The sequence below is a fragment of the Cottoperca gobio genome, chromosome 10 (assembly GCF_900634415.1).
Source record: "Cottoperca gobio chromosome 10, fCotGob3.1, whole genome shotgun sequence".
Classification (NCBI taxonomy): domain Eukaryota; kingdom Metazoa; phylum Chordata; class Actinopteri; order Perciformes; family Bovichtidae; genus Cottoperca; species Cottoperca gobio.
The window spans coordinates 18,753,517-18,765,520 of NC_041364.1; the positions used below are offsets into that span (position 1 = coordinate 18,753,517).

The window sequence follows — 12,004 nt, forward strand, 5'->3', positions numbered from 1 at the left end:
ACTTTTACCTCAACAAAAATAAAACTGAATTGAAAAGGTAACGGTACTGTCAATTTTAGAAGAATTTGGAGACTCATAACTCCAGATTATTGTAATTTTTCTGATCAGCTGATTACACACATGTAACCTGGCAATACCATTACCACCCACTAATATACAGGTTACTGGGTGTTTTGAGGAAATACCTGCTGGGAGTTATAATAGGCAATGCGATTAATTCAAGGGCACACAATAATGGGATAATTGGATATAATTTATATTATACTTATCGTCAAGTCAAACACATACATTTTTGTTACTGGCCTAACACACATGTAAGAAACATTAGATGATAAGAAGAGTTGGAGATAATTCAATCATTTCTTTGCCTCTCAGGTTATTTTTTGATTCGGTTTGTTGTCAGCAGGTTGATGGAAAAACTACCGTCTTGATTTTAATGAAACTTGGTGGAGGGGGTGTAGCATGGGCAACGGAAGAGCCCTTTAAACTGTGTAGCTGATCGGAATAACGGGGCAGTTAAACAAATTATTTTTCACTTTCATTACAAGATAGGGCATGCCGCTGGCGGAGGTCTGTGCTCGCTGAGTGCCCTTCAAGTATATGTTATCCATCCCATCCAGTGAATTGTACTCATTATTTCTCTCCATTTCCATATGTATGGACATATTTTGTGCAGCGTAATTGTGCATAATTCACGAGCAGTTTCTCTTAGTGTTGTCAACATGCTTGTCAACATGCTTGTCTCTTTTGTCCACCATTTCTCTTGACATTCTCTCGCACTCCACTCCTTAATAGCGAGTGACAATTGAATAATATGCTCCGTTTCTTTATGTAGAACTTCCCGTAATGTTCTAAATCCAGGACATGACCAAAAGCACATGGCTTTGGTGTGCACCTTTTTAATTTGAAATAGCAGCAGGAAGTGATAAGGCGGCTTAACAGAAGCTCCAGAACATGATGACGGCTCATACGCTATTAAATGAAGAGATGTGATGTGGACCGACTGTTGATGTGGGCAGTTGGTTGAGAAGAGAGCCCACTAATATCTGTGGTAAGGGAAACACTGGGCCCACGATAGGATTAATGAAACACTAATGTGGAACTTCCCTCTGTCTTGAACAAGGAATAAACTCTGGGTACTCATTGTTAGCTACACACACGAGCGCACAAGCCTTGTGCACACACCAACACATTGGTTAGAGATAAACAGTAACTCGGCACTCCCACATGAACATTATTAACCTTTAGCTTTTGAGCGTGCGTGTACGTGGGAATCAGTGTGTGTTGCATCTCTTCTAACCTTTAGCTCTGACCAATAGGAAGGTGAAATGCCAGTTTTTTTCTATCTGACCCAGTTTCCCCTCTGCTTATTTCTCTGAACACGCAACATTTCAGCTGCTATTAGTGACATGATGCGGAGTCTGAGACTGTAGTTCAGAGGCAAGTGTGTGTGTGGGCTGAGTGTTTGTGTGTAGCTCTCAGGGCCTGTTTGTTCACCTGCTAGTGTTGTGTATTCAGGGGTGATAATGTGTGTGTGCCTACGAGAGCTGTGCCAGTTTTTAAAAATAATCGTCTAATTGATCGGGAGCGACGTTCACTGCAAACAAAGAAAAAAAAACCCACAACCGCCTGAAATTAAATTTTTTCCTTTCATGGCCGAGTCTCTGTTTTTAGATGTATACAACTGCTAGTCATCCGAAGCGAAATGAGCTTCTGCTGGCCACTTTTTCTCCAGGCTGTTTTTCCCCCTTTTTTCTTTACTCTGCACATGATTTGTGTAAAACTGCTGAGGTTTTCCGCGGCTGCAGCTCGATGATATCGGTGAAAAGAGCCATTACGGCCAATTAGTTACTCTGTCATTAGGGAGGGTTGTGTGGGCTACTGGCAACTTCTCCACACAACAGAATGCATTATAGCTGAAATAGCTAATATCTAAAAATGTTCCATATTAGGAACAGCAGAGGCTCGAACTTTGCAGTCAGTATTGTTATGAAATTACTATTGGATGCTCCGGCTGCTGTCGTTGCTTCTCATAACTTTAATACTCTATGCAACAGCTTATAGTATTATAAGCTGTAAGTCCACCTCCCTCAGGTTACACTGTTTTATTGTGCCAATCGACCGCATTCAAAATTGTATGATCTGAAGTCCCCCGGTGCACACCTGTCAGATTATTTCAGTTTAGAAGCGTGCGTGCACATTTTGAGCAGGCCTCCCTCTTTTTGTGTATGTGAAGGGAAGATTGGGGGGGCAGTAGTGCAGGCAAGAGTTTCAGGATTACTCAAAGATGAGTGTGTCTACATCTGTCATGTTAGAGTGTGCACAGTCTGTTTGTGTTTGAGACAGATGACTTGCTCTGCTCCCCAAGGTCCTCCTGTTATTCTGCGTCCTTTATATCCTACTGATCCGACAGACGGCCTGCACCATGTGCGTACCTCTGTTTGTTTGTGCGTGTACGGGAAAATTCCACATGAGCGCCCTTTTCCTTTTCTGCTCGTGCACGCAGAACAATGTCATCCCCTGTCTTTGTGTGCGGCGAATATGCGGGGAAGTTTCGTGCCGAGTACGGGCGCACTGGGTTGTTTTGCATCATGCTGAGTTGGGAAATGGAGATTGGAAAGTGCAGTGGCGTAAAAGCTCTGCCCCGCTGCATTCACCGGAGAGGTGACACACAGACACCCGGAGCTAAATGATGCAGAAGCTCTCTGTGTCTGCAGGCTGTTAGACTTGTACAGACACACACACACACACACACACACACACACACACACACACACACACACACACACACACACACACACACAAACAGACACTTTGGGAGTTGCTGACAGGTCCTCTGCAGAGGTTAAAAGCTGTCATGAGTAGTGTTGAAGCACTAGCCCAGTGGTGCTGCCCCATGGAAGTCCATAATGCCCGACCTTTGGCTTGGTAATCTGGGACTGTCTTGACTGATGTACAGGGACCACACACACGCAAACACACAATAAAGAAATCACCAAAATCACCAAGCGAATTCCCAAACATTTGTCTACTTAAATTCAAACTCATGCACATATCTGTCCAAGCACTCACACACACTTATATACACATAAGTGTACATATATGTTTGCACACAATTGCACAGAGGCCAAAACACACACGAGAGACTCAGGGGAGAGCATATGAGAAATGGTGAGTGTGAGTAAGAGAGAAGCAGGCTAGCAAACCCCCCCCTACCCCCACCCCCACCCCCCTCCACACACACACACACACACACACACACACACACACACACACACACACACACACACACACACACACACACACACCTTCCTCTGCTTCATAGAGAGAGATCACCTCCCACTTCTTCTTCTTTCCAAACTGAGCTCTCAACTCCTCACTTCATCACCTCCTTCCATTTTCCCTCACTGGCATATGTACGCACGCACAGACACCCCCTGTCCACCAACACACACACACACACACACACACACACACACACACACACACTCCCATGCAAACACACTTCAGACAGATCAAGTCTCACTCCTCCCTGCCTCGCACACTCGCTCGTGTTCAAAAAAAAAAAGGAATCTCCCGCTTCCTCTCCTGCCCTTCCTCACCCTGCTCTCCTCTTTCCATACCCTCTCTAAACACCTCACCCCCATACATACACACTTCACCTCCCTTCCTCACCCCTCGCTCCCCCCCCAACCAGCAACCATCCCATAGTGCTCTCTGCTGGAAGGATTTAGAGGTACCCTATAATTTTGGTGCCGGAGGAGCTCTTAAGTCCTGCCTGATCTCCTGGCTACACAGGCACCCAGTGTGTGTGTGTGTGTGTGTGTGTGTGTGAGTGTGTGAATATGCACATGTCTGTGTGTGCTTCAGTGTGTTTCGCTTCCGTGGGGCCAAGTGCTTACATGTCTGTATATTTTTTTTCGCAACCATTTCAACTGCGGTTGCATTTGTGTGTGTGCAACCGTGCATGCTTTTGCTTTTTTGGGTGTGTGTGTGTGTGCAGTCTAATCAGGACGCAGGAGAGGAGCTCCCCCTCTGGCTGTATACTGAAGCAGTGAGCTGAGCAACAGTTGTGTGCACTGGGCCACTAACCACCTTAAACCTTGACACTAATGCTACTACCTGCTTGCTGTACGTGCAGCAAAGCGGCTCCGGGGAACAGGCAGCACGCGGTGGTGATGTTAGAGCTGCTACATGACGATGATTTGCAAAACCTAAACGGAAAAAAAAGCCACTGTGGTTGAATATGCAGATGAGAAAATCAGCTGTGTCCACGCACATTACTCCAAAACCACATTTATTCTAAACTTAAATTCAATATTGGATTTGCAAAATAGCTTGAGAATTGTGCAGCACTAACGTCAAAGATATGACTATTTTATATTGTCTGCCAGGTTTTATTATTGAAAAGAAACCGCTGGCAGAGCCGAGCACGTCTAATTCATCTGAGATGATATGAAATGTCTGAATTAATTTTCTTTGCTGATGCTAAACCTGCGCATGGGGTCTACTTGGGAGAGGCGGCGAGTGAGGGGTTGGGGGTTGATTGCTGATTTACATTACTATTTCTAGGACAAAGAAATGGAGGGTTGATGGGCCTGGACATCTATTTAGATCCATTTCATTCTGCCATAATCAGGCTTTAGCCATGGCCTAATACTCAGGATTAGAAAGGTTCAAAGTGCAAACATCTAGATCCCCCAGTATTATTCCAGTCTGCCAACCTTACTCTCTGCGTTGTTGTGAGTGTGTGTGTGCACGTGCATGTGCATGTGCATGCTTGCGTGCATGCCAGATCTGCTGGGGAGGGTTATCTCTGGAATCAGGCCTATAAACCTAATCTAACCCTCTCTGTGCTCATTCAGGAGTGAAATATTTTGTGCAAATATGCTCTCCTTTCCTTCGCCCTACTTCGACTCGGGTGTGCTAATGTAAACAAAAACCGAGATAGGAATATCACAGATATGAGAAGTAGTCATTTCTGTTGTGACACTGTTTGATACAGAAGCCTGACAGTGTCAGGCTCCATGCTTTGGATGAAATACGCTCTGTGTGCTGGTGTTTTTTCCTTGATGCTAAGTGTGAGTGATCATATCGTGGTTGTGTCTGTTTATGTATTTAGCATTTTTTGTTTTTTTTGTAAATGTAGACATTATTACTGGTGGTTACTGTGACTACCCGGTCCCTGCTCGGCTCGTCTAAGTGGAAGTATGAATGCAGTGGAGAACGAGTGGGGGGGTGTGTGTGTGAAAGGTAGCCAATGAATGTCACCTCTCATCCACTTTCTCATTAAACAACCTGCTCTCTGTCTGTCACATGGGCTGTATCTATCCCCCCTCGTTCGGCGCTTTTGGGCAGATGTTGCGCACGAGAGCATGCACGCGTGGGCATAGACACGGGGCTCACATGCACACACACACAGCCTGTTGCGCTGTATGAAAGCAACCCCCCCACCACCACCACCCCCGGGCAGGACAGGAATAATAAGCAGCAGATGATTCATGATGGAGATGGGGAATGTATTCAGCAGGACCACCTGAGTGACCTCATTTAGCAGACCTGAGAATAAATATAGACCGCCGCGTCGCACTTTAGCCTCCGCTTGCGTCGTCTCGACCAGTCTGCTCTGCATCTCTCACACATCTCCCACTCTTCTCCACGGAGCACCTTGGGGAGCAGTCCTTCCACTCTACCCCCAATGTCCTTGTGAAATCTGTATGTATGCAAGTATGTGCAATCATATATGCATGTTAATGTGTTAGTGGTATATGTGAGGTATTGGAACAGGAGCCTTTGTTGCAGGCCAGATTTTCCCCCCGTGAGGCTTTCTCTTGGCTGATACATTTGTACTGTAGATATTTCCCAACATCAACATTTGGCACCTGGTTTCTCTTATGACTTCAGCAGCTGTAGATCTTTTGTTCTCCCACTAGTCACTCTGCGGCCAATGATCCACACCCACAAAGAGCGCCTTAAATCATCACAAAAAAACAGCTTTGGAGCCTGACCGCTTTATTAAAAAAAAAAGCAACATTCCTTCATGCAATGACCAGTTCTTTCGGTATTCTGGACTTCTAACGTTGAACCGGTTTGTTCCACTAAATCATTAGCAGCAGAATGGGAGTTTCTTTGTTCTTTGTCCTGTCGATGCTTTATCCCCTTGTGTTTTGATCCCCGCCGAGACACACAGGAAGACCCAATTCCCCAGTTTCCTCTTTCCAAAACACGGCATGACCGTCGGCCTTTTAATATCTAGAAATCCAGATTTGGATTAACGTCAGTATGCAGGGATGAGGCGAGAGAGAGGGAGGGAGAATTGAGTGAGAGAAAGAGGAGATAGAGTGAGTGAGAAGCTTTCAGATTAAATAAAAAAGCTGGCAGCGTGTCCTTGTTGTGGAGAAGGGTTAGGGAGCTTGAGAAACGTGGCTGGCAGTCATCTTTTTTTTTTGAGTGAACGCTGACACGATAAATGTAAATACAGTGATATCACACAAGGGATAAAAGGACAAACACAGGAGTGTGTGCTGCTGAACACTCTGCACGATTCTTTCTTTTTTTTTTCCTAAAGATTCACCGCACATTTTTTAAATGGACTCAACAGTTGTTTCTGGAGTCGATCGCCATCTTGAAAAGTGCTTAAAAGATGGATTCACATAAGGAAATGTGGTTAAAATTGGACATGGTTAATCGGATTATGAATTTCCATCGGTGCAGTAAAAAGCCTTGAATTATTTGAATTTGTTTTAAATGGCCTGAATACAAACAACGTATAAAGTGATCATCTCTTTATAAATCCAGCTCTCTCAGTTGTTTGTCTCAACAGAAGCCTCGACATGACACATCAGTAATGCCGCCTCTTCAGACGGCCTTAAAGAATAGTTCATTTAGATGACAGAAGTAAGTTAACACTCGGAAGATTTGCTCTCCCTGAGTGGATATAAAATTCATAGCATGACGCTCACTCTTAGTCAGATTATTCAAGGCGCTTTGAGCTCGATCTTCAAAGAGCTCATTTTTGTATAACCTTACCCAGGAAATCTAAAAAACTGAAAGAAGAGGAGAAATTGGGCAGAAAATGGCAGGATGAGGTTAGTAATTGTGGCAGCGTCTGGGCCATTCAGAGCTGCGAGATGTTGCGCCTTTAAGACTGGAAGCAGGCCTGTTCACCTCACTGTCTTTGAATGTTCCCTTTAGAAGAGACATGCTCCTTGCATAGACTTTACATAAATCATAAGACTCACTTAGCCCTGAGTGTTCATTCACATTAACGTCCAACGTAAATTTTAAATCTTTTTGTTGCTGCGCTGCGCTCGGCTCAGCTTGGCCCCTCGTATATATTTCAGTGTCCGGTTCACTCGAGCCGTGTTGAGTCTACAAGCAGGGGGAATTTGCCAGAGAGCTCCTGTCACAATGTTATCACAATCATTCTCGCAAATTATCACGTACTCCGGCCTCACTAACAAAATGTTGTGGTTCTCCTTGTAATTTAGAGCCCGAGTACGATCTGATAATGTAACATAATATTAGCGCAATTCATTATTTAGTTTTCTTCAATTTCGCCGGAGCACAAAGCTGAAATCCCAGAGGGCAACAGAATGTCAACATTAATAATACTTAGGAATGACAAGGCATGAATCAACCAGATGAGCTTTTCCAAAGCACCACAGCCACATTTCAACACTGCTTGATACAACAACAGTTTATAGCAGAAATGCATGTAGGAACAATCACACAATCATGCCAGGGAGGGTATGTATGTTGACAATTGTAACCCCGAGAGCTGAGTTTGCCTCTCGTTGTGTCATCATCAGATAAGCACCCTCTCCCAGACTATCTCATCATAATGAGGGTGCCATCTGAAGCAATCACCCAGGGAGATGGTCATTGAGTTAAGAGGGAGGGAAGGGGAGGGGTAGAGTCAGATAGCGCAGATAAAAAACTAAATGAAGTGAGCAGAAAAACAGAGAGAGGGAGAGAGACCAAGACGGATAATGTGAGGAAGAGAAACAAAAGCATTTCAGAGGAAGGGAGTAAGTTACAACAGCAGACTAAGCGGAGATGGAGATCATTTGGGGAATTCCAAAATTAGAGCTGCCATCTCATACGCCCACACAGACGCACGGCCACAAACACACACACACACACACACACTCACACACACTCTCACACACACACACACACACTCACACACACACACACACACACACACACACACGTTTATATACAACTCGCTTTGTGCTAGCTGCTCAGTGTTAAGGTCAGAGTCACACTCTGTCTCCCTAGGTCATTATCATGGGCCTTAAAATAGACAGCCAATTGTGTCACAGTGTCTGAAGTGAATGTGACATTGAATAAACAACCTCAACCCTGAGCTCCTTGCTCAAGTCTGAGCAGAACACAAACTTTAAAGGGGACACATCATGCTCATTTTCAGGTTCATAGTTGTATTTTGGGTTTCTGCTAGAACATGTTTACATGCTTTAATGCTAATTAAAAAAAACACTTTATCTTTCTCATACTGTGTGTCTGAATATACCTGTATTCACTCTCTGTCTGATACGCTCCGTTTTAGCCTCTGTCTCTTTAAGCCCCCCTCCTGGGAAAAAGTCCAGTCTGCTCTGATTGGCTTGTGATACATTTCTTTGGCTTTTTGCCTCATTGTTTTTTAAAGATAATTTAAGTACACGGGTGCTCGCTCTACCAGGTGAGCAACCGAGGTGCAAGGGAAGCGGTATATTCTAACGAGCCTGCACGTGACATAGGGAGGGGAGCCAAATCTGAACGGCTCGTCAAATCCCATGTTCTCTGATCGAGGCAGCCCACAGAAAACTGACTGGGGTTTTTTTATTTCATTATTTGTGGGTTAGTAATCTCTCCAGGTACCTACATGTAGGTGCACACACTGAAAAAGACACACACACACACGCTCTAATATATAAATGGACACACACGCATGCGCGCACAAACATTAAGGGAGGCATTTAGCTCTCAGCACTACCAGCAAGTAATGACACATGTGGCTGAGAGGGAGTAAGCTGCTGGAGAACTTGGCAAGCAGCTGGAACTCTTGCTGGCATGTCTCACTGCTAAAGTATGCATAGACAGAAAACACACACACACACACACACACACACACACACACACACACACACACACACAGGTCGGACCATGTTCCTCCTCCCCACCTCAGCGCCCACCCTCCCTCAGTAGACTCTAATGTTGTTCCATTCATTTGACTTCACTTTATTGTGTTAATGAGAGATACCGGTGAGAGGAGCGGGCGGTTGATTGAGGGTGAGAACGGCTAATCACTGGAACAGCTAATCAGTGCTTGTCGTAAATATTGATTAGTTCTGTACGTTATGGACGTGCTCATTAACCAGTGTGTCATCTTCTCTCCTCTTTCTCCCCTTCTTCTCCGGCTTTTCTTCTCTTTTACCCTCCATCACACCCCCCCCCCCACACCCTCTCCTTGTCGCCTTCACTCCCTTTTCCTCTTCTTTCTCCTCATCGCTTTCTGTTTTCCAGCAACCTCCAACGGTACAGTAGATGGCCTGGAGAACCGGGAGGGAGGCGTGTGCAAGAGCCGAGCCATGAAAGTCATCATGAAAGTCGGGCAAGGTAAATGTGTGCTCACCTCACATGTAGAACACAATACAGCGCTGCTGCCTTAAAGCCATGTTTCACTTTGGTGTGACATTTTCATTTATCGCTATGTGTGCCTAGCGTGACTTTGTCTGCCACCGGCCTCCGACACGATCTGCTCTCAAAAACTGCAACATTGTGTTATGAAAGGAAATGGCCACCAGTGTTAAAGTTTTCATTTTTTATATGATTTCTTTAGTGTCATTACCTCGGGCTTGGTTATAATTCAATATGACTATTTTTTGTCGTGGCGCATCGTGATGATCTCATCAGATTCAGGTGTCCAAATGAACGATTCCAAGATAAATGTAATTCAATTAATTTGTTTTTAATTGTTAGATGAAACGCATAACAATGTAATACAGTTTATTTTATTTAATGTCAGTTTTATCGTTTTAATATGGGATTTTTCGTACAATTGCATTTGATATATATATATATATATAATAAATATATATATATATATATATATATATAATATATATATTATATATATATATATATATATATATATATATATATATATATATATATATATATATATATATATATATATATATATATATATTGAAATAAAACATATTTCTGTTGGTTAAGATTGACTGTTGGTCACATTACCCTCCCTACCATTAGCAACCATTTAAAAAATATAGTGCATACACTACAGGTCGCTAGAGATACATCTAATAAAAATAATGTTGTACTTTGCTTCTTTATTAAATAAATGGTATTACTCAACACTTTACTATGACGCATGAATAAGCGGTATAACCATAAAATACTTACTTAATAGTTTTTAATACACTGGAATGTAGTTGTAAGGACATTTAAGGACATTACAAGTGATTTAAAACAATTATAACCTCCCCTACACGCCATCCATAATTGGTTCATGAATAGTTGATGAATGATTGATAACACAGAATAACGAATCTGCAATCATATTTAATTATATATGATTACAGGCCTATAAACATGCCTACATCTCAAGGCTTTCATGGACATGAAGATATATGAATAAAATACATATATGTTTTTACCCAAATGCATTATATCATACAAATAATATAATAAACAAATAGTTAATATTTCACAATTATATAATATCATATAATATAAGGACATTTGATATGATTATATTGTTAGTCATTCATTAGTTGTCTAAACACCAGCTACAGGTGCTTTACATTATTATTATAATGTATTATTGTTATTATACTGTGTATAAATGCTAAACATGGGGCTAAAATGAATTATTAAATTATATTCCAGTTTTAAATCTCTTTCAAACCAGCAGTTATTTAGTTAGTCCTTAATAAGTGATATGATTACATATACCGTAAGACAATGCAAAATGTTTCCCTATATTACACTGAGGTAACTATTCCTAAGATATCTCATGCTTATATTTGGACATTGAAGTCAATGCTGCAAATCAATAAGCAGGACAGCTTGATGGACTGCAGTATCGGATTTACAGGATTTTTGCTTCAATGTGATGAAGTTCCCTGATTACTTGCGTATTTGGTTAAGTATAAGTCTGCCATCTGGTTACTTTGTCTATGACCAGTAAAGATCATAATACAGTATATATATTATGCTTTAACATTACATATGATCGTATCCATATTGCCCGTCTCTATTTGTCATGTACAGTAGTTCTGAGTAAATAGTTTTATACACAGACATAGCAACGAAGTCAGAAATGACTCCTCTTGAAATTGTAAAAAAGCGTCTGATACTCAGCTGTTATTCAAGCATATTGTTTCAAAGTAATCATAGAGTGACAATGTGTTTGAAATTGGTATGTAAGTGCATGGTCGGGGTAAGTCTAAGTCTAAAAATGCTGGAAGTAAACAAGCAGGCTTTGTTTAGATATCCTTGGACACAACATTTGGTTTGCATCATACATTCCACTTTTAGACGCAGTTTTACTCAATATGTGGACGTCTATATCCCGAATTTGACAGGGTACAGTACACAGATGTGTTACTCTCTAAACATTTCCCCCATCTTCAGTGTGGTTGTTTTGACCGAAACAGACACTAACCGCCATCAGAGAGGAACATCTGCCCGCCACGATGATCTGATTCCAGATTAAAAGCCGGTTCTCAACATGTACAAAAATAAACTAAGACTTGCTGAGAAATCTTTGTGTCTGCAAATGTGTGTGCAGATATTTGAATGTTGGCTAGTTGGATGACAGCAGTGCATCCTGGCAGTCGGTGGGAGAAGAGAAGCTAACAAGCTGCTGATGCTAGCAAGGTCTGAGTCAGAACAAATTCAGCAGAAACAGTAAAATAATATCCACGACCGTCTTGGAAAACAGACAGGCAGTGCATTATCTTTCCATGTAGGT

At 42.4% G+C, this 12,004-nt stretch overlaps 1 protein-coding gene across 1 annotated transcript in view; it reads left to right on the top strand.

Moving 5' to 3' along the window:
• The window catches only part of efnb1 (ephrin-B1), a 59,664-nt gene that overhangs the window by 39,613 nt on the left and 8,047 nt on the right, over nucleotides 1-12,004 (top strand). The window contains exon 3 of the mRNA XM_029442271.1: nucleotides 9,529-9,621. Coding sequence (XP_029298131.1) covers nucleotides 9,529-9,621 — 93 coding nt within the window. The remainder of the gene's footprint in view (nucleotides 1-9,528; nucleotides 9,622-12,004) is intronic.